General features: G+C 40.6%; 3 protein-coding genes across 3 annotated transcripts in view; 2 read left to right on the plus strand and 1 right to left on the minus strand.

Moving 5' to 3' along the window:
* Positions 1–23734, plus strand: part of LOC111604611 (sodium channel protein 60E) — a 32998-nt gene that overhangs the window by 1395 nt on the left and 7869 nt on the right. Inside the window, exons 2-16 of the mRNA XM_023322725.2 lie at positions 12820–13028; positions 15795–16003; positions 16069–16479; positions 16863–17082; positions 17148–17282; positions 17344–18148; positions 18213–18427; positions 18525–18695; positions 18755–18948; positions 19011–19113; positions 19183–19311; positions 20535–20762; positions 20827–22985; positions 23044–23371; positions 23436–23536. Of these exons, the coding sequence (XP_023178493.2) occupies positions 12820–13028; positions 15795–16003; positions 16069–16479; positions 16863–17082; positions 17148–17282; positions 17344–18148; positions 18213–18427; positions 18525–18695; positions 18755–18948; positions 19011–19113; positions 19183–19311; positions 20535–20762; positions 20827–22985; positions 23044–23371; positions 23436–23536 (5617 nt within the window). The remainder of the gene's footprint in view (positions 1–12819; positions 13029–15794; positions 16004–16068; positions 16480–16862; positions 17083–17147; positions 17283–17343; positions 18149–18212; positions 18428–18524; positions 18696–18754; positions 18949–19010; positions 19114–19182; positions 19312–20534; positions 20763–20826; positions 22986–23043; positions 23372–23435; positions 23537–23734) is intronic.
* LOC111604479 (glycine-rich protein DOT1) lies at positions 7859–9423 on the plus strand. The gene is made up of 3 exons (XM_030225220.1): positions 7859–7912; positions 7991–8710; positions 8948–9423. The coding sequence occupies exons 1-3, from the start codon at positions 7895–7897 to the stop codon at positions 9179–9181; spliced, it is 972 nt and encodes a 323-aa protein (XP_030081080.1). The 5' UTR covers positions 7859–7894; the 3' UTR covers positions 9182–9423.
* LOC111604610 (mitochondrial thiamine pyrophosphate carrier) lies at positions 11065–15629 on the minus strand. Its single transcript, XM_023322724.2, has 4 exons — positions 15529–15629; positions 15315–15411; positions 14705–15207; positions 11065–12248 (listed from the first exon to the last, which is right to left on the minus strand). Exons 3-4 carry the CDS (start codon positions 14714–14716, stop codon positions 11241–11243), a joined length of 1020 nt encoding a protein of 339 aa, XP_023178492.1. The 5' UTR covers positions 14717–15207; positions 15315–15411; positions 15529–15629; the 3' UTR covers positions 11065–11240.

Consider the following 23734-nt stretch of genomic DNA (forward strand, 5'->3'; position numbering starts at 1 on the left):
AGGGGCCACAGCATGGAGCAGGGGCTACACCAGGGGCCAGTAAGGGGCACATCTGCATGATGTGGGCGAGTATTTACGGTTAGCTGCTGGTGTTGTGTGTGCGTGTGTCGCTTGCTGCTTTTTTTGCTTTTGTGGATGGAGGGAGGCAGGGGGCAGGTGTAATCAGGAGTAAGGGCAGTCGGCTACGTTCCGGACTCGTGCTTGGCTCATCAGCATAATTAAATAGCCATTGCTCATTGTGTGTGCAGCTCAATAAAATTTGACTCAAACTCGAATCAAATATGCCACACACTAACTCACACACACACACACACAAAGCTTAAGGAGCAGCAGAATTTGGAGGCTGTTTAAATAAATGATAAACTAAAAACGCAATCGCTGGGGGAGCGACTAGCCATCTCTGTCAGCCACACACACGCCGCCTCTTCCTCCACCGCCCTTGCTAATGACTGGCCATAGGTTACGCAACGTGGGGCATGGGGCATGGGGCAAGGAGGGGGCACTGGCATTGGTACAATTGCCAGCTGGGCCAATTGTTTGGCCTTAACGCAAACCGTCGCTCAGTGCAGCGGGAAACAATGCACAAAGGCCAAAGCGCAGCGCGTGAGGGGGCGTGGCATGCAGCGACAACGGATTACAAATATGAACGGAAACGGAAACTAATTAAATATGTAGAGCAAACTGTGCAGCCGTTTACCTTGGACTGTATTCTATTTTATTTAAATTTTCTTTTTATTCCGTTTTTGTTTTTCTGCTTCGTTTTTTATTTTTGGTGGCAATTCAATTTGCCTTCGGCCAGGAAGCGTACAGTAAAAGAAAGAAAGTGCAGCACGCTGACTGGCAATTATGTCACACACACACACATACACACACACTCACATACACACATGCAGACTCCCAGTCACCATTGAACTTGTGCAAAGGTCTGCACAGCTGCAGCGACTTTTAACATGAATGCAACTGGCGACTTGCAGCTTTGACTGGTTTTATTACCTCTTAATGGCTTGGCCGCGTGGGGCATGATGATTTCATGATAAAGCAAGAAACAGGTAGAGGAAAGAAACGGCGTAGACAAGTTGGCATATTTCTTAGTCAGCAGATAATAGCACAAGTTGCAGACATTACTCGAAGACCTGCTCAGGTCTTCAGAGCTAGAAAATATTTCACTTCAATGTTATAAAATTTTACATGTGTTTGATGTTCTTAAAGCATGCACAGAATATAAAATATATTTCACTTTTTCGAAACGCAATCCTTACTCGAAAACTTTGATAGCTGTGGCTATAAAATTTCGTATGTAAATGCTCGTAAAATATACAAAACAATATATACGCCATTGATATGCCCGGGCACTTGACTTGAGCAGTAAAGTAGTTAAGGTATGTCCAAGCTCATAAAATATATAAAGCGATAAAATATCTCACTTTTTATATATTGCAAGCTCAACAACTTGAAGAGCTACAATCGAGACAGTGGGCGCAAAAGGACGCTTCAAGTATGAATGGATATATGAGAATAGTTAAAGATAGATATAGATCTAGATGTCTGCCTTAAAGGTAACACAGTTTGCTATCTGAGCTAATGCTAAGCATTTATGGATCGAGAATAAATTAGTTTTTACTTGCTTTACTTTACTTACTTTTTCATATCCAAACTTTGAGAGGCAAAAGATTTTATGTTATTTTATTTTATTTAATTTATTGTCTAACTCAAGCTATATCCAGCTAAAGTGAATCGACATTGCATATTATATATAACTATATACATATTTCCTATATAACCAGGCAGCCTGATTCTATTGTCAGGGTATATTATAGTTGTGCATTGCCTTTTAAGAGCGCACTTGTTTGTTTGCTTTTTCATTTTATTTTTGGTATTTTTGGAAAAGTCAAGTTTTGCTACATAACTGTGCCGCTGCACCTGTGTGTGTGTGTGCACAATTTCCTTTTGACTTTGTATCTGAGGCGCTTTTGAGAATCATTTTGCTTCCGCATAAACTTTAGTCGCGCATCTGCCGAAGATGTTGCAATCAGGTTATTGTTTGTAGGAGATGCTGCTGCTGCTGCTGCTGCTGCATTATGTAATACAGGGAAGATGCGTTGGTTGCATTTAATGTTAATGTGCGACCGCCAACCGGTTGCCCATCATTGGAGCCCTGCTTCCCAGTTCCAGTCTCCCAGTCGCGCACTCCTTCTCTTTCCCTCCGTCGCTAGCCACATCTGTCTCTTTCTGTTTCACTCTCACTGTCTGCTTGGCTTAATAACCCGCTGCTGTGTTGTCGTAGTCTCGACTGTTAATCTTCATCAAGCGTTACATACGAACTTGATTTTCTCGGATAGCTAACGACCTGTACCGTCTGCCCTCTGTAGCACATATGTGTATAAACTAAAAAACTATAGTAGAAATTATTGTATTCAAAATGCATTTCATATGCTTTTTACCTAATCACCGTTACTAGCTATACCCTCTAACTAATTCCGGGTATAGCGAATACTCAAGTCATGTTTGACAAGGTTTCCCTTTGTCAGCTTTTCATTCATTGTCCAGCCCAGGGGAAGCACTTCAACTGCAAAGCTTTCCATTCATAAAAGGCATTAATAATTAAAATGATTAACATTTATTATATCAGTTACTTCCTACATTTATTTGCTCAAATCGATTGACAATAGAAAATATTGTAAATAAATTTGATAGAGGAGAAATAGTTTAATTCGATTTTGATTAGCACACTCTGTGTAGACATATATATATATATATATATATATATAGTCATATATATATATATATATATTAGTCATTGGTTGACCCATGTTTATTTCAATTTATCAATTGAACTCAGGTGTATATTTAGCTGTCTAGCTGAACTCTACTGTCTGTCTACTATCTGTATGTATCTGTATGATATGCTATGTATCTAATTGTCTATATATTTATGTATATGTAACTATGTATGCAAATCTACATCTATATACATATTTCGATTTGTTGTTTTGCTTCTGTATCTATGTGTCTATCTATCTCTTTATTTATCTATCTATTAATCTCAGAATATCTCAATGAATACATTTTGATATTTCGATACTACTTCTTTCATGGATACTACTCTAACAATCCAATAGTCGATGCATCTTGAAGTATCTATCTCTCTATCTACGTTCTATCTCTTTATTTACTTAGGTATCTATAGTCTATGCATCTTGAAGTATCTATCTTTTGATCTACGTTCTATCTCTTTATTTACTTATGTATCTATCTATCTGTTGAGCTGAGTAGTTATCTCTTTTTTTCTATCAATATCTCTGTATTTACATATGTATCTATATCTATATAATTCTTTAACAATACATATATATATTTATATATATATGTATATATATCTACATATGTAGCTATCTATCTCAACTCTTCTCGCATATATCTGTCTCAATGCTTCTCTAATTTTTCTATTATTTCTATCTCTCTATCTACATTTGTATTTTACTAATATATACTTCTCTCTCTATTAGTCTTTCTCTATATCTTTATATGCACCCATCTATCACTTCTCCGTTATCTATCAATCTATCCATTCATCTACCTATCTATCTCTATGCATCCACTTAACTATTTTTTTATAAGCTTACATATCTATCCATGTATACGAGTATCTGTATCTGAGCAACGTTTACTCTATGTATCTAGCTGTACATCTAGGTATCTACTCATCTAACAATCTACGCATCTATCTACCCATTGAAATTGAATGAATTTTATCTACATCAAGCACATATCTCTCTGTTCATCTATTACTACTGCTATTACAAAAGATCTTCAATCTTAAACTCATTTTTAACACATTAATCACATTAATCTTAGTCAGTTGTAGCTGTTACATAGTTTGCATAAATTCCTAATTAACAACTCTCACTTTTTATCGAAGATCTAATTGAATTAAGGGCATCTGAGCCAACGGTGCGACATTGAAAACTTTTTCCGCCTCTTATTATATTTGTAACAGCTGCCCTCATTGCTGTTTGCTCTTGCTCTTGCTCTTGCTCTGGCTCTTGCCATTGTTGTTGGCTGCTGGTGAAGTAGTGTTTATGTAAGCACCTGGTTTGATGCTTATATATATATATATATATTATGATTCGGCTGCTTATGATGGCTTTTGATAGGTCTTTTGTTAACACATTTATGTTGCCTCTCGAGTGAATCAAATTGTATATTAATTAATTTGGCAATAGATGGAATCTGATCGGCTGGACTTGCACAACACACAACACACAACACACTAAGCTAAACGAAACGAAATACCGTATGAGAAATGTTAATCAGCTGATTTGCATTGTTACATATACGTATGTATGTCATTTCCACCTCGCCCATCCCCACATTTCTCTCGATCTAAAAAAGAAATAACGGTTAATGAATATTGCCGCCCACTTGGCCAACAGCAGCTGGCTTACTAATCAGCAGCGAAAGCCAAACAATGGCCAGGACCATGAACTGAAACATAGAGAGAATATGCAAATACATGACAGATACACGGAGAGCAGAAAGATACAGATACAGATACAGATACAAAATAAAAGATACACATGCAAAATGTCAGATGCAGACACATAGAGAAAACGTGCAGATACTTGGCAAGATACTTACCGATACAAATTGTTAAATAAAGATACATGGAAACACATGTAGATACTTAGCATATGCTGAGCATGATATACATATAAATATATATCTTAGACAAGTACATAGGACACTTGGACGAGTAGATACAGATGCAGAATACGCAATGTGAGATACAGAGAGCACATGCTGGCGTTAAGGGAAAACATAAAGATACAAATGTACAGATACAGATACATGTGTTCGAGTGAAGATACAAGAAGAGAACATGCAGATACTAAGATACATACAGATACTTATAAAAAAAACAGAATACGCACGCATTTGATGGGACCAAAGATACATTTGATTGCAGTTGCCTAGCGTCAGATGCAGCTACATTTGATGGCCTAAAGATACAGATACTGTGAGTCATAGCCTAATAAAGATACATTAAGTAAGAAGCAAATGCAAATATGGTTAGAAAGAGACAGATATATGAATAGAGATACGAAAAGCAGATACAGCTACAGATACATTCAGATAAATACTTATTAATCACAGCAACATCAAAATTAGCCTTAGATACAGTTACAGTCAGATACAGATACATTTGGTTAGAAAGAGATTTTACAGATAGTTATTTCAAGATTGAGATACATTGCACAGATACAGATACGAATACATAGATATTAATTATAAGATACAGTTGCAAATAATTTACTTAAAATGCAATTCAACTGAGATACAGATACATTGAGTCAGTCAAAGATACATTTATTGCAGCACACAGATACAGAGACATTAAGAAAAGTTCCAGTTACAAATGCAGATGCAGAGACATTTAGTCTGATGCAATTACAGATACATTCAGCGAGTTACAGATACAGTTACAGTAACAGCTACATATAGACGCTGACCAAAGATGGGATGCGGGCTCGGTGACCATGACCTCGTCTCTGATGTAAGAACGCGTAGAAATGAACGGCGAATCGAGACAATTTGCGTTACAATTTCGCCAACGCTGCAGCAGAGCGTGTTATGATGGTTGTTGTTGTTGCTGTTGTTGATGATGTTTTCGGTTTTGCTGGTGGCAACAAGAGAGATGGCAGTGGCAGTGGCTGTGGCAGCTGCAACCAGCCAGTGGCAAGTCTTAACCCAATGGCAACCCAATTACGGAATCAGACAAGAGAAATTACTTAAGAAAAAATGAAAATGCGAATTTGTTGTCATGCACAAAATAATCCGCTTACGTATCTCTATTTACATCGATATACATGTGTATATATATGTTTGTATATATGTGTACAAATTCTATATAAACCAAAGTAAGAGAAGAAGAAGACTTATATATAAAAATGCTTTGATAATGCTGCTCAAATCGCGTCGCAATGTCAAACAAAAGCTGGAAAAAATCTTTGAATTTTATTTATGTTTTGATCTGATTTTGGAATAATTTAAATATTTAAAAATAATAATTATTTTGCTTAAAATTAACCACAATTTGAGCAGCATCAAACTACAAATATTAAATAGCTTTGACCTACCCTATACACATTATCTAACTATACTTGAGAGCTTCCAGATTTAAGCTACAGTTCAAATTTATCGCAGAGTTTTGTATATAAAAATATGTAGAAAAATCCATAATTTCAGTACAATGCGCAAAAAGAGTATTTAAAAATGAAATAATTTATCATATATAATTTAATTTATTATTTTATTTTATTTATTTTAGTAAAAAATTTATATAAAACACAGCTTTCAAAACCTTTATACACTGAATTCTCTTTTCCAATTGGTTCAGTATATCCAAGTATTCAAATCCAATCAGAACTCTTGGGATTGATTTTCCTTTTTAAATCTTTTCCCATTATTATGTCTTGTCTCTAACACTTGGGCTTAGTATAATTTCAAATGAAACTTGTTCTTAATTCTCATGTATATCATAAACGATTTGTTTATTGTTGTAAATTATAAGTTTATATTTTAAATATAAATATAAAATTAACGTTAAATCTTCAAATAAACAATAAAAAATCAATTTAATATAATTTGTTAAACAATTCCAAACACATTTAAATGAATCTATTGACATAGTAGCATATATTTGAAACGCTTAAAAACAATTGTAATTGGCGGCAATTAAAATGATATAATTTTGAAATGTTGCCAAGCTGATGACAGCTTAATCATTTCTTGAAGAGAGACAGTTCATACACTAATGTTAATGGGTTAACAACGAGTTTGAACGAGATGAAAAAACTCGAATTAAAAAAAAATACAAAAGTGCCGAAAAAGACCGTAAGCAAAAAGGGTTTGGCCAATCAAAGCAAAAGCAATTCCCAGTGCCAGCCAACGGGGCCGTTATGCAAGTAACTGTCGTTGCTGTTGTTGTTGCTATCTCTGTTTATTGTATAAGGCTAAGGCTCACGGGCAGCGCCAACAACAGCAACAACAACAATGTGACAAAAGGAATTGCCAATAGGAAGTTCATATCAGCAAGCAGCATTACCATAAGCATAAACGTAAACACAATCAAAATAACAGTTAATATCTAACCAGTATTGGGCGCCAGCAGCAACAGCAGCAAAAGCAACAACAATAAATAATGAAAAAGACGACAGGAGGGGTTCAGAGTGGCGAGGGCTTCTGTCCAACTTGCATATTAATTTGTTATTGTTGTTGTTGCTGTGTTCGATAAGCGATTTAAAAAATTTCAAATTTTAAAACCAAACCAGATTTTCACTGTTAGTCAATGAAAGTGGAGCAATGGGCCCCGCGCCGGTCCCTCTGCGTGCAGCAAAGAGCGGAAGAGCTATTTTCGATCTTGATCTCGCTACAAGTTTTGCAAAGGGCGCCTCGTCTCGTGTAAAAGGTCAACAACACTCTCGAAAAAAAAAACGAAACGAAACGAAATGAAAACGAAAACGAAAACGAAAAGGGAAAAATAACGAAATGTAACGAAAGTGCCGAGCAAAACGCGACGGCCTTCAATGGGCCGACTTCGTCTGCAGACTGCCTGCCTGCAGACGCACTCTCTGCTGCTTACCCTCTGCCGCTCTCCCTTTCGCTTCCTCTCTCTCTTTCTCTCTCTGTAGATAAGCTCTTGCACTTGCTAGTGGCCAGCTTACATAACCCGAGCGCTGCTCAATTCGGCAGCTACGTTAGTTGGTTTCGTGTATAAAACGCGCCGCTGCATCGTTAGCCGAATCATTTACAGTTTGTCGTTGTTCCAGCAGACGACACAAAGCAAAAGAAACAAAAACAAAGCCCATATCCTGTACCAGTAAATCGAAACGTTATGGCGGCGTATTTCATAGTGAGTGTTCTTGTTGTTGTTGCTGCTAATTGCAATGGTTGCTAACTAGTGTTGTCTCCCTCTCTCTCGTATCTGCAGCTGAGCGTTCTGCTGCTCGCCAGTCCCGCTGCATGGAGCAAGCCGACTTTTGGACGTGAACACGTGCATATACGCATCCACCTGCCGGAGAGTGGTGGCGATCATGGTGGTGGTGGTCATGACCATGGCCATGGTGGCGGCAGCGGCGGTGGCGGCGACTTTTCCGCTTATGAAATACACGATCAGGGTCATGGCGGCGGTGGTGGTGGCTATGGCGGCGGTGGTGGCGGATATGGCGGTGGTGGCGGCTATGGCGGCGGTGGCCATGTGAGCACCTTCGCTGTCATTACTGAGAATCATCATGGCGGCTCCTCAGGCGGTGGCCATTATGGTGGTTCCGGCGGTTACAGCGCCGGTGGACACGGACATGGACACGATGATGGCAAGCTGGCTGTGATTGCAGCTGCTGCAGGCGCTGGTGGTGCACATGGTGGTGGTGATGGAGGCCATGGTTACAGCAGCGGCGGCGGCGGTTCACATGACAGCGGCGTTGCACATATTGCGGCCATTGCTGCCAGCTCGGACTCCTCTTCACATGGCGGCAGCGGCTATGGCGGCTACAGTGGTGGACACGGCGGCGGTGGTGGACATGGTGTTGCTCAAATTGCTGCCATAGCTGCCAGCTCCGACGCCTCGTCACATGGCGGCAGCGGCTATGGTGGCTACAGCGGTGGACATGGCGGTGGCTACAGCGGCGGCGGCGGTGGTGGCGGACATGGTGTTGCTCAAATTGCAGCCATTGCTGCCAGCTCCGACGCCTCGTCACATGGCGGCTATAGTGGTTACAGTGGTGGTGGCGGCCATGGAGGTGGTGGCCATGACGATGCCCATTTGGCTGCTATAGCTGCGGCGACTGCGTCCTCGTCTGGTTCCTCACATGGATCTGGTGATGCAGCCTACAGCAGCTATGCAGCGCCAGCTAGCGGCTGGACAGGCGCCGGCTCCAGCTACAGTGGTGGCTACAGTGGTGGCTACAGTGGTGGCAGCAGCTACAGTACCGGCGGCAGCTATAGCACTGGCAGCAGCTACAGTGGTGGCAGCAGCTACAGTGGCGGCCATGATGATAGCCAAATTGTAGCACTAGCAGCTGGTGGCGGCGGCGGTGGTGGTGGCGGCGGTGCCGGTGGCAGTGGCTACAACTACGCCGCGCCCACAGGTGGTTGGTCCGGCGGTAGCTCCGGCTGGGCCTAAGCCAACAGCCAACTCTGACCAACTCTGGTCGTCTAGTCTATGTTCATGTTCATGGCCCCCACGCCCCATTGGAGATAATAAGTTATGATTCACCGATCAGCAACCCATACGCAGCATCCATTTAAGCATCTTCGCAACATACAATCTTCGTATTTATGTAACCGACCCCTTTCACTCCCCCATAAAAGGCGGATTAACCCAAATGTTATGTCCATGTACAAAATAAAGTATGTAGTGTAATAATTTAAGAGCAAAAACCAACCAAAACTCGAGTCTATCTAAAAGTCAAAGCCACAAGAGATTATGTCAGACGAGGTGAAAGTGTAGAAGAAGATGGAAGCTGGGAGATGGGAGACGAGCCGAAGATCAAGTGAAGCTGAAGACGTAAGGCGCGATGATGCAATGAAAATTCAAGAGCAATCAAAATTATTAACGTTCGTGGCAATGATAATTATGTTAATTAACAAGATAATGATGAAGTTTCTTTATGCAATATTCATAGGAAAATAGCTAGTTGATGAAATGTGAATGGTATTAGATACATGTGGTATATGATTGGTATATATATATAAATAAATATGATATATATGATATATATGATATATATGATATATATGATATATATGATATATGTATATATATATAACTGATTATCTAACAAATTTTAGTAGACAATACTATTTTTTTGAACAACTAAGCTTGGAGAATTTTTCTTTTTCAATTTTCATTGTCTTTATAATATTTATTATACAATTAACAATTGATATCCGACAGGTAAAATCGGACAACCAAATCGGGCTTAACTACTTTTGATGATATGTTTTTGTGGCTGATCTAGTAGAAAACGCTCGGTCGTACGTCAGCAAGGCGACTCGAACTACATTTGCTACTGACCGAATTTATCTTTGTTAGTCATACTTGGAGCCCTTTAATATGCACTAACTGCAGCTTGTCCTCAGTACAACTGCGTCCAGTTGCATCCTCTTTCCGCGTCTCTTCCAAACATCCTTATTTATTGCACCTTTGCTCTATTATAGTCTCTACTATGAGCTGAGCGGCAGATTCTGTGATGCTTATGATTCTTATAGTAATATTGTTTATGTAGAAAGAGAGAAATATGATAGACTCAGCTATAGCCAACCCACAGTCTAATACCTAATTTATATATCTATCTTAGTAATATATCTAAAGTCTGTAGCCTGCTCTAAAGACTGACTCATATGCTGATATCCGTCTGTTGAAGGCATGGCAAATTTGAGAAAGTCTAAACATTCTATCAATTTTTGAGCTAAAATGCACAGTTTGACAGTTGGAGGACTGTTGACCTGACAGACTCCATGCTTAGCTCTGTACTTAGATTCATATATATATATATATATCTATAATTATGTTATATTCTAAAATATAAACAATTTAACAAAAGCAATGGCTTTTGTGCCATGCAAACGGGTATTAGACAGTCGCTCAAATTCACACATATATATATATATATCTCACATATGTTAACTATTAACCTGAGAGCTAGCTATATATCAGTTATCTACCTATCCATGCATCAGTTAGACAATTGCATTCATATTTACCCTGTGCTTTGCCTTATGAAGAGTTCAATAAATCGTTCATAAATTTAAAAGTTGGTAGAAAATGTATTTTAAATGTATATTTGGAACATCTTTAGAATCCCGAATATACATTTTGTGCGCGCGTAACTTGAGGATATAAAGTCTAACAAACGTTATCTAAAATTTTAAAAAAGTTAAAGTTCATATATTATTTTTCGAATTGTTTTTTATTTCTAATTTACTTGTTTTAATGCATACATATTTTTTTCACATTTAAAATTTAAAAAAAATTTTGGACTAAATAAAGAAGGATGCAGTAGAACATGTTAAAAAAACGAAAGCGTCAAGAAAATATTGCTGGACGGGAAAATTGTGAATTCTGGCATATTTGTCTCTTTGCAATCGAAATTTAGTCAGCTTCTCCCATGTTCCATTGTTTTGATGTGTTTGATTTGAAATTGTCGTTCTACTTATGCACTTGGGCTCTCGGTATCCATTCAATTTTTTTTATTTTTGTCGTTCTTCTGATCCCGCTCGAGTTTCTTGTAGGGAACGGTAAAATGGTTGTTGAAGTAATCGTATATGGTGAAATAGCAGGCGGACATAACACCGGACTTGAAGAGTGTGGGCCACATTCCCTTGTAGAAGCCAAGTAAGCCCTCATTGGCGAAGGTGGTACGTATGCATAGCATTATCGTATTACAAATGGGGTTCAGGCCGAAGCTTTTGCGGTCTTCCTGAAAGTGGCTGAGCATGGTGCGTTTCTTGATTAGATCAGCTGGATAGACAAGTACTTTTGCTAGAACGCCGGAGACGGCGCCATTTACAAATAGCATTCCTCCAGGTATTTCACGGGAAATTTTTCTGTGCAGCTTTTCTTCAAATAGAAAGTGGAGTATCGTGAATGTTAAATGATTTAAGAATTTATAAATGACAAAATTGGCACCGACTAGCGGATAAATTTGCACTAAAGTCATCAGCATTCCACTGGAAACACCTCGAAGACCTTCACGCTTAAACACCTTATGTACGCCAGAAAGTGGCTTTAAGGTGCCGGCAGTCGTGCCAGGATCGGCCGCAACCACACGGGTCCGTACCACATCGAAAGGCTGCGCAACCACTGTGCCCAGACAACCGGCCAAACCGCCACACATAAAATATGATAAATGGACATGATCGCGACCAAATTTATACTGCGACGCAGCCGTATGGAGCTGTTCGTATGACCAAAACTGAACCAGAGCATAGGTGACACTCATCACTTGTGCTGGCAAATGACCCTTCCAAATGCCACGGACGCCCTCCTCCCGAAATATGGTTGAAAAGGCTTGGTACATGCCCGCATATTTGGATTTGTCCGAACGCTTCTTTAAAGGCTCCACCTGTAATTGGAAGCGAATCTTCAGCACGTCGAACGGGTGCGCAACGAATCGGGTTAATGCACCTGACACACCACCTCCAATGGCCTGCAGCATTTGTACCTGTGCAGAGTTGGCACTGGATTTCTGCAAAAGTTATAACATATAAATCTATTTAGTTCATCTGCAGTGAAATAGGAATGTGTCCGCCTTATCTGAAACGCCCTGTGTTTAGGAAAACATTTACTGACTGTGGCGCACTGTGCTCGTTGTGTTAAGTTGTCTTCTAGGACAACGTGTATACAATTTATTACCAAAATTACCGACTTAGTAGTGCATAGCACCCTGTTTGCCATTTGAATAGTAAAACCACTTTCAAATTGCAAGCTCAGTTTCATGTGTCGCCCTGTAATGAATTTTAGCCCATTAGGTTTTCCGGAAGGAATACCCTTATTATAATTACCTAGTACATAACACCCTGTTGGATATATGAAACAAAAACGAACATTTTTACTACCTTTAAAGACTTATTTGACACCCTGTATGGCACCACTTTGAACGAGCAACTACTTTTCCAGTCGACTTCTAAGATGTATGTGACATTTAAGCTCCCAAAAACAAAAGCACTTTATTTCAGCCAAGATTTATGTGACACCCTGTGTGATGTGCTTAATCATTTACTAACTCTCTCTCTCTCTTTCTCTCCCATTGGTTGCAGTTGCCAAACAGCAAGTCGTTGCCTACACGCAAAAGTCGCAGGTCAAGCACGAGAATCGGCACATTCAGCTGGTGCGCGAATATGGCTTCCATCCGCGGACGAAGGCCTCCGTGGAGGATGGCGATGTATTGCCACGAAAGTTTGAGCCTTTTCCGGAGGATATGTACGGCAAGCCGCTCGAGGAGATTGACACCTTTATATACGAGGAGGTAAGCGAACGCCCCAGCGCACTCGCGCAACATTCATATGCATATTAGCGTGGCAAACGAAACAAAGCGAAAACGAAACAACAACAGCAACAAAATTTATTAAAACGCTGCATTTGGCCCATTGCCATTTCCATAGCCTTTAATTAATAACTCACAAACAAACGAACAAACACAATCACACACATACATATACACACACGTACACAGGCCAAACCCAAACCGTTTCAATGCCCCTATTCACAGTGTTCGGAAAGTGGCACAAGCGGAAATGGAACGCGCTGTCGTCGCCATTGTTGTTGTGCAAAAGTGCAAAATGCAACGACTTAATGAAAATGAATGTACTTTTTGATGCCAAAATAGAAAAAAATAAATAAACACTGAGGTTAATGCAAATGCAAACGGCTAGAACAGCCCTCGTGGGGCCACCACTTGAATAAGCGCCACGGATATCAGCATAATGTGCCACAAAAAAGGCAAATAAAGTGAGAGTAAATTTAGCAACAGCTAAAGTAAAGAAATACAAATACAAGTACACACACGTGCACACACGTACATATATACAAACAGGAAATGGGTCAGGCGGAGAGTTTGCCTTAAAAATGGCCGAGCAGCAATGTGACAACAGTTTTTTTTTTACGTGACTGCTAACTTAAATAAACTGCCAACTACCGACAGGTGGAGCCAGCAGCTATGCAGCAGCCCAGCCAGGCAGGTAGGCAGGCAAGCAGGCACTAAGCAAGCAAGCCAACGAGCCGGACAAATTATAGACGAACATGCAAGTTTACTCAAGACTTGGCGGCATTCCATAAAAAACACACACGTAAACGTGTTCTGACCAAATAATATCACTGGTCTGAGTTGGGCCGTAACGTAAACATGCATTCAAATGGCCATCAGGGCTGGCGCAAGTGTAACGTAATGTTGCCAGACATTTGAGCACAAGCACGCATGGCAACGCCAAGGCATTTAGGTGTATGCGTGTGCGTTGGTGTACATTAAAACGGGGAACGGAAAATCAAAGTGCTTAATGGCATTTAATGGCACACTTTAAGCCGGCCAAAAGCAAAAGCAAACATCTGCGGTGGCATGTGATAAGAGACCAGCAGCATGTTTGCCAAAATGTACACAATCTAAGAACAGAATTTGCCCCATCCCTTTCACTTCATTTGGTTACAAGTGCTAACACAACTTTCCATTTTGCACATACGCTTTTTCTTAAGCTCACAGACATGCATACAGCTGCCCAAAGAGAACATGTAAATTTACAGAGCAGACACACATACACACAACTAGTTGGGGGCCAGGGCACGAGCAAGCTGCCGCCCAATCGTAATTTCTGCTTGTTACATTAAAATTTCTGCTTGTTACATTAAAATTTCTGCTTACACGACTAAACGACAAACGACCTTGGGGCAGGGGATAGCATTTGATTATCCTCGGCACACTTAATTGAAGAAATTAACGCTAATGAACCTACAATTCCTACCCAAAGCACGAGGCAAGCTCTCAGTCAATGCCAATCAGAATATTCGGCTAGGAAATCGATTGTCGCTGCAGCTGCCACCGGTGCCGCCGCTATGTCTGACCATACTTTCTGGTCTAATTAGATGGCGCACCTTGGTGGACTTTGCAAGACTGATCACCGGTTGGATGCTTGCCATTTGTCTAGTACTCACCTTATTCTCCATTATCCGATTCTGTTTAACGCCGTTGTCTTATTCGCAACTTAAAAATAAAAGACCAGAATCAGCTTCTCGTAAAATCCAGCTAAAAAACGGAACGTATGGCAATTTTTGTATACAATCTAGTTACAAAAAACACGCATTGTGGGCCAGCCGCAAAAGATTCCTTAAATGACGTTCTTACTATTCAGCTACAAACACGCAGGCGATGGTTGGCCCACACTTGTGTATACATAGAAATTTGGTTATGTTGAAAAAGCACGCTCGAAATAATTCCAAAAATTCCTCGAGTTTTCGACTAACATTAACACAAATTTATTACTTTTTTGTGGAACGTTTTTAAACCAGCAATTTATTAAGTTTTCTCAAATGGAAATTTCAAAGTGAATTTTTGTAAAGCACATTTATTTTTCTGGTTGTCGAAAACTAAAGTTGCAAATTACTTCGGGCTTCAATTTGCCCAGTCGGTATTTTTCATTTTTGTACGTCAGAAGTTCCTGAAAACAAAGGAAAAAACACAATATAAGTACCGCATGAGAATTGACCAAGTTAAGCAACAAATGGAGCGCTAGCGCTCCGTCGACTGTCTATAAACGGTACTCACCACGAAAATGGTCGACAGCGGAATGGCGCGTTTACTTAGACCTTGCACGCATCTTCCTGCGCTTACGCTTCAACCTACGCATACGCTTCTTACGCCACTGCAAATACACAAGGGTACACAATCAATGTAGCAACTGCTTTTTAAATATTTAATACACTAGTTTTTTTTTTCACTTGAGCACTTATTGATTTGGAAAAGAAAATTGAATTTTTACCTTAGCTCTCATTTTCCTTCTGCTTACGAAGACGGCCTGAGAACGAAAGAACGATGGTCGAACGGAAATCTAGCTGGCAGCTTCGCGTGGCTTGAGTTTGACAGTTCACATGTTATCGATAGGTCGCATGACATCTGTTTAAATGAACATTTCTGTTATGTAGTCAGCAATTCTGTTAAGTGGGCAGTAGCACTGTTAAGTGGTACTGCCAACGATAAAATGTAAAATTCAACCCTAATTGGGCGCCAATATTAACTTTTTTGCAGACATTTTGTGTGGTGTCGAAGCGTTTCCGCAAAAATTATATACATCGTTTTACGGGCACCAAAAGCCTATTCCTCTTCCATCCATGGAGTCCATGGCGCCGTGTCTGTGTCTACATAGCAACAAATCAATTCTTCGACTACTGTGTAATGGCAACTATACTGTTCAACTGCATATTCCTAGCCATGACAGAGACTGTGGAGGAAGCGGAGTAAGTAGTCAGTTTACTTTGATGATGGATCTTCAATTAATCGATTACTACTTTTTAATTTACAGATATATCTTCCTGGCCATTTACTCAATTGAAATGGTTATCAAAATCATTGCCAAAGGCTTTTTGCTCAACAAATACACCTATTTGCGTAATCCATGGAATTGGCTGGACTTTGTAGTCATCACCAGTGGCTATGCGACCATTGGTATGGAGGTGGGAAATCTGGCCGGGCTGCGCACATTCCGTGTGTTGCGCGCACTAAAAACGGTATCCATTATGCCGGGCTTGAAAACGATTATCAATGCACTGTTGCATTCGTTTCGCCAATTGGCAGAGGTCATGACCTTAACCATCTTCTGCCTGATGGTCTTTGCGCTGTTCGCCTTACAGGTTTACATGGGTGAATTGCGCAACAAGTGCGTTCGAAATGTGCCCACAGATTGGACGAATATATCGCATCTGGATTGGAAAATGTAAGTGGATAAATAGCCTACGATTGAATAGAGACAGAAGAAATTTGTATGTGAGAAGCAAAAGGAGACGCCATTTTGGCAATTTTATGAACTATCAAATTCTGTTATACGCCCATATAACATTTATGAGTCAAAGATAAAAACCGTTATACGAATCAGCAGATCAAAGCAAAGCACAAAATTACAGATGTTTTGGTATAATCCAAAAATTGTTATACATGTTAAACTGTTATACTCAGTTGAGAATGTGAAAGCAATACAAGTTTAAGAATACAGGGTTTATTTTAGCAGTTTTAGCTGATAGTAAAGACTATGGTATATATTTATTTCTGCTTACATAGTATGTATTCATGCACTTACTATATGTTGATCCAACTTTTCAGCTGGGTCAATGACACTGATAATTGGTTGTATGATGAGGAAGAGATGCCCACGCTGTGTGGCAATCTGACAGGCGCTCGTCATTGCCCGCTGGGCTATATGTGCATCTGTGTCGGTGATAATCCCAATCATGGATATACGAATTTCGACAACTTTATGTGGTCCATGCTGACAACGTTTCAATTGATTACGTTGGACTATTGGGAGAATGTATACAATATGGTAAAGCAACTCCAGCTACACAGCTATTCTTATAATCTTACGTCTACTATTTATTTCTAACACAGGTTTTAGCTACGTGTGGTCCAATGAGCGTTACATTTTTTACAGTGGTTGTGTTTTTTGGCTCTTTCTACTTAATCAATTTGATGCTGGCTGTTGTGGCCTTGAGCTACGAGGAGGAGGCGGAAATAACAAATGAAGTAAGTTTTCAAACAGGCCAAAAATAAAGAGATTTAGCTAAACATTCTTTTGTTTTTCTAGGAGCGCAAAAAGGATTTGCTGGATCATCGTGATGATTCCACATTTAGCTTTGATCCGTCAGTGTTAAATGTCAAAAAGCTCAATAAGAACAACAAAAAGAAGATAGATTCACGCAAAGGCGTGCTACTCGCCTCCTACAGCAAAAAGAAGACGCGTCGAAAAAAGACAAAAGGAGGCAAAGACAATATCAGCGTTGGCAATGGCAACGGCAACGGCAACGGCAATGGCAATGGCAACGGCAATGGCAATGGCAATGGCAATGGCAACGGCAGCAATGGCAATGATCATGAACGATCCAAAACGCACTCGGCTACGCCTAGTCCAGGACCAAGTCCGCGGCATAGCACCACGGATCGTCCTTCGGCTTTGGCGCTGCAGGCACAGCAGCAATACCAGCAAATGGAGCAACAGCAGCAGCAGCAGCAACAGCAACAGCTTGTTCAAAGCGAATCAGCTGCAACATCACAGCAGCGGACACGCATTAGCTTTAGAGAGGGCAGTGTTAAGAATCCAAATATGCTATATCCCTCGGACTATAAGGGCCAGCTAATCACAAGCAGTCGCCAGACGAGCTCTAATTCGAGTGGAGGCGTCAATCGTGAATCCTCGCAAGATGATTCGGGCGTGGTAGATGATCACGATGAGCAGGAAACGGTGAACGAAATGGGTCATGTCTCTACAGTAGAGCTGGCTCTATCCCCACGCGAGGTGCGCCTAATCAAATGCAATGGAAATATAGCGCGAATTAAGAATCACAATGTCTATGCGCTGCATCAGGAATTCTCCTCCGAAGTGGTCGTCATTGGTTAGTCAGCAATTGATATAATATAAGCTATATATATTATAGTTTTTTTTCTTATATATGTCAGATGATCTGCCTGATCGCAACTGTGATCGCTGCGTGCACTGCTGTGCGGATTACGAGAGTTGGTTACAATTCCAGAATTGCCTTTACAAGGTCGTGCGTGATCCGCTCTTCGAGCTGGCTATTACGCTGTGCATTGTGCTTAACACCGCATTTCTGGCCATGGAACATCATGGCATGAGCGAAAGCTTTCGCAATGCCTTAGATGTGGGCAACAAGGTGGATATTTATAAATATAGATATGGCTACAAAGCCAGCTATATGTAGTCATCGTAAAAGATCTAATATCTAATTAGAATTTAAATTTAAATTTTAGGTGTTCACATCCATTTTCACCTTCGAGTGCATCGTGAAGCTGATGGCTTTATCCAAAGAGTTCTTTCTATGTGGCTGGAACATCTTTGATTTGATTATTGTCACTGCCAGCCTGCTTGATATCATTTTTGAGCTAGTTGATGGGCTCAGCGTGCTGCGTGGTCTGCGCTTGGTAAGAAGACTCTAGGCAAACACTATAAACAGATTTTTCTACTTCGACTCTTCTTGCAGTTGCGTGTACTGAAACTGGCGCAGTCTTGGACAACGATGAAGGTGCTGTTGAGCATCATTATCTCGACAATTGGTGCGCTCGGCAACCTCACGTTGATCCTTGTTATAGTCATCTATATATTCGCTGTGATTGGCATGCAATTGTTTTCCAAAGATTATACGCCCGAAAAATTTGATCCTGATCCGGTGCCCAGGCAAGTTTGTGCCTATATATAATCTACATATAAATATGTATAATGATGTTTTTCTTTTACAGATGGAATTTCAATGATTTCTTTCACTCTTTCATGATGATCTTTCGTATTTTGTGTGGCGAATGGATTGAACCACTATGGGACTGTATGCGTGCCGAAGAAGAGGTTGGATTCATAACTTTTAGTCAATATATATTTGTAAATATATTATATATAATGTTTTTACCATTACAGCAAGGCGCGTCCACATGCTTTGCCATCTTCTTGCCCACGTTGGTGATGGGAAATTTTATGGTTTTAAATTTGTTCTTGGCTCTGTTGCTCAACAGCTTCAATTCCGAGGAGCTGAAATCTAAAAAAGAGGCAAGTCCAATGCGTTTTCCATTTCGAAAGAGAAATGCTTTTCGTATCTATTGTTATGTGGAATGTCTATATGTCTATCCGTTAAATGTGTATGTATGTGTGTGTGCCACTTAAACAAAAGGGAAAACCCTTAAACTAAAATCCAAACCAAGTCTTGAGCACAAGCGCAAAGCTTGTCATTAAAATCCAAATGCTAAAAACAAATATTTATATAAAACTTATGTGTCTCAATGTATATCTACATCTATATGGTGTTTGCCTTGCACTTTGTATGCGTGTTGTTTGAGTGTGATTCGTGTGTATCTAGATTAACTAGATTAAGTATCTAAAACCACATTCTACACAAAATGCATTAAAAAGAAAACATTTGATGCCCAATTGAATTATACACTAAAAATGAAAGTAAAGCACTTTTTACTAAAACAAAAAAAGGTGTAACATACACTGAAACAAAATTATTTAAATTCTCATATTCACTCAAACACCTAAACTATTGCTGTAATTGTTAATCAATTAATTTTTATATATTTCAAAAATGTTTTATGCAATTTCGGCTTTGTACGAAATTTCGTATTTCTGTTGTTGGTGTTTTATTGGAACGTATGTCTATTGCATTTTCCTTGATAAAAACCCTGTCTAAGTCTCAGTGCCTTAAGTCTCAATATAATAATCTTTTCATATGCACTAAAAGTCTAATTGTATTAACTAAAAAACTTAAACTCTGTTCGTCAACTTTTGCACAATGCGTTTAAAACTTTTTAATACTAAAACACAACACACACAAAATACACCTAAAAAATACCAAAATAATAACCCAATATTTAAAAAAAACCACACACAAAAAACCGTTAAACAGATTTTCAAGAAAAAGGTAATTTTTTCAAACTCAAACTTAAAAAAAACTACTTAAACAAATTGTTTGCTGTTTTCATTTATTTTTATTTAAGAAACTAAAAAATAAAAAATTAAAAAAAAACGCCTGTATATAAAATCAATTGTTAATGTATTTGTAAAAAAATTGCAACTAATTATTTTTGTGTTCCTAAATGTTTAGCTTTTTGGCTGTTAGATTGTATATTGTTGCATTGGACTACTAATTCTATATATATATGTGTGTAAAATTAAAAAATATATAAAAATTATTATTAGTAGTGTAATCTTTAGTTGTGTATACACTTTCTATGAGACTGTTCGATCTAATGAATTATTTTTGCTTCGTATAGGAGGTGGGCGAGGAGTCTAAGCTGGCCCGCAGCATCGAACGTGTGCGTGACTTGATAAGAAAGAAACGGCAGGAGCGCAAGGATCGCAAGGAGCGTAAATTTGCAGAAAAGTTTCAGCAAATAGTGCTCGAGGCACAGCAGCAGGCGCACTCTGCAACGGTGGCAGTTAGAGAGACTGATAAGCCAGGTCTGCTGGAGGAAACAAAGTTTCATAGATTGAGCTATCAGGTGAGTTGAGCTGAAATATCAAAAGAGAGAAACGCATTTAATATAGTTATCTTGTTACCCACAGGAATCCATGAATCGTCCTGTTTCCGGCTCTGACTTTGGCTTTCAAATTCCACTCAGCGATGGCCTGCACACCATAGTCGATGGCCTGGAATATGACGAGGAGCCAGCAATACAGCTCCAACAGCAGCCTGTGACTGATTCCCTCCCACCCACATATGAGTGCGCCATGCTACATGCCTCGAGCAATGGTGTTGCCTCCAATCTAACGCCTTTGGCTGCAGCTGAGCGTAGCCGATTACAGCACCAAATCTCCTCGGGCGTGGGCACACAGCAAAATGATTCGCTGCAGAACGATTCGGCCACGTATACGGAATCGATAGAACTGCGTCTGCTGGGCCAATACAATTCCACAGATACAGATCCGTACGCCTATGCAGCGGATCAACGCAGCGGCTCGCTGCAAGACGCCGACGAAGCCTTCATCAAATATCAAAAATCGCTGCTAACACGTTCGCCTAGCTATCGCAAATCCCTCGATCGCCTATCCCAATCCAGCGGGCAGTCGCAACGCTCTTTGTTGCCCTCGCGCAGTCTCAAATCCGACGAGAGTGCCATGCGAAGACATTCAAGTGGGCACTCGCTGAACTCCATTTCACTGGAGCAGGACGAGCTGTTGTCGCAGCAGGCGAATTTGCGCGAGGAGCTGCTCAATTGTGATCAGAAAGAGTTGTTTCAGTTCCTGCAAGAGGACGAGGAGCTGCTGGGCAAGAAGAAGCCCACTACGACAAGCAGCATCAAATCGAATCTTAGTTATATCTCCAATTCCATAATGCAAACTCTGGATTCGAGGCACAGCGGCAGCCATTCCAATGGGCAGCAGGAGAGCGAACCGCTAATGGAACAGCATTCAGAATTTGACAATATCATACAGAGTTTCGAAAAAGAACTGGAAGAGATTAAGCGTTCGACTAGCTCGCTGGAGAGAAAGATTTCAACACTCTCCGAGCCCTCGCCTGCAGCTGATGAAGCAACCAAAGCGATCATGGATCATATTGCGATCATAACTGGCGCATCGGAACGTACGGCTGCAGATGAGGTAGTGCACCCATTAAATCCCTACGATAGCTACGATCTATCCACTGTACCGCGACGCTCTCAATCAGTCAGCGCCGCCGCTCAGCGACAATCCGTAAAGCTCAAACGACGCAGCTTGGAAAAGCAGCGCAAGATCGACGAAGACTTTAGCATATCGAATGAAATACGCAAAATCTGTGATCAAATACACGCCCCCTTTGCAGCAATGGAGGCGCTGGCCGTAGCAGCGACCAGTGGCAGCCATCAGTCGGGCAGCCAGTCGCCCTTTATGAGACGCAAAAACGATCCATTTAGCGTGCAGTTCGATCGATTTAAGCGCCTGTCGCTGATCGAGCGCGTTGAGGAGCTGCCCGAGGAGGATAAACCCATATCGACGCTTCGCATTGAATCGGAGAAGATGCCGCGCAAGTTTCTTAACAGCGATAAGCTGCGCATGGATAGCCTCTCGCTGAAGAGCACCAATTCGTATGAGAATTTACTGATACAGAAGCAAATGTGTAGAGATGCTGCCAAGCAACCAGCCACGCCGCCCACATCTCTTAAATCGAGCATTGAGCCGCCGACACTGGCGCAAATTTCATCGCTGAAAGCAACACCGCCGCTGGCTGCTTTAACTGAGCATCAGCAGCATTATCATGCGACAAGCATACAACAAACCACAACACAAGCTGCAACAGTAGCAACAGCAACAACAACAAAGGCTGTGAGCACGGCTGTGACTAGTAAACAACGCCGTGCCGAGCATCCACAATCGACATTAGACAAAGCCGCCTCCTTTCAATCGGCACGCACCGAATCCCATAGCTCGGGCACAGCTTCACATTTAGCTTTGCCCGGGTTGGGCAACAACAACAACAACAACAACAACAATATTAATCGCCAGCAAGAGTTGCTTAGAGCTTCTAGCAGCGAGAAGACTGAGCCGTCGGTAAGCAAACCATCGACGTTTGCACGACTAACCGAAAAACCATGGCATTGTCTGGTATCCTACGTAGACGATCTCACTGTCGGTGGGAGACGTAACTCGCAGGGCGCTTACAATGATCCCATGACTTTTCCCAGCTTTGGCCAGGCAAAGCCGCCAAAAGTGCCAGACGATTGTTTTCCACAAAAGTGCTACGAACAGTGAGTGATACCATAAAACCATATCTATATCTATATCCATATATTTTGTGTTTTCCAGCCTGTATTTCCGTTGTCCATGGTTCATGTCCTGCATGGATACGCCGAGTGCCAAGCATTGGACACGCGTGCGTACGGCTGTCTTGACGGTTGTCGATACTCCGGCCTTTGAGTGGTTTGTGCTAGTGTTGATCTTTGCGTCTAGTATTACGCTCTGCTTCGAGGATATCTATTTGGATAGCAATAAGACTTTAAAGCGTGTGCTCTATTGGACGAACTTCTCCTTCTGTCTCATCTTCGTCGTGGAAATGGTGCTCAAGTGGTTGGCTTTGGGATTTTCCAAATATTTCACCAGCTTTTGGACTATACTCGACTTTATTATAGTTTTTGTAAGATCAACAGCAATAGACTTTGTTGTCTATATATATTGATATATATTTATTTACTTTTCAGGTCTCTGTTTTCTCGTTGCTCATTGAAGAGAATGAGAACCTTAAAGTTCTGCGCTCGTTGCGCACTCTTCGCGCCTTACGTCCGCTGAGAGCCATCTCTAGGTAAGTAGCCGACCGAGTTTCTCTAGGTTTAGGTTGCACCTAACTAACTGCTGAATGAAAGAAAGAAAGAGAGAATTCTCTATCTAATGCTAATCCAAGTGTAAGCTCTCTATCTCTACGTAGGTTTCTACTTTCTTATAACTCTTATTTCTTTTAAAACTCAAATCAAATCGAATCAGCATCAGCGCTCAATGAGCT

This window comes from Drosophila hydei, unplaced genomic scaffold, assembly GCF_003285905.1.
Source record: "Drosophila hydei strain 15085-1641.00,03,60 unplaced genomic scaffold, DhydRS2 tig00008125-arrow-arrow-pilon, whole genome shotgun sequence".
Lineage (NCBI taxonomy): Eukaryota > Metazoa > Arthropoda > Insecta > Diptera > Drosophilidae > Drosophila > Drosophila hydei.

Coding starts and splice junctions, on each gene's coding strand:
- LOC111604479 (XM_030225220.1), top strand. Junction 8,711..8,947: donor GCGGTGGTGGCGGACATGGT/GTTGCTCAAATT, acceptor AGCTACAGTGGT/GGCTACAGTGGTGGCTACAG.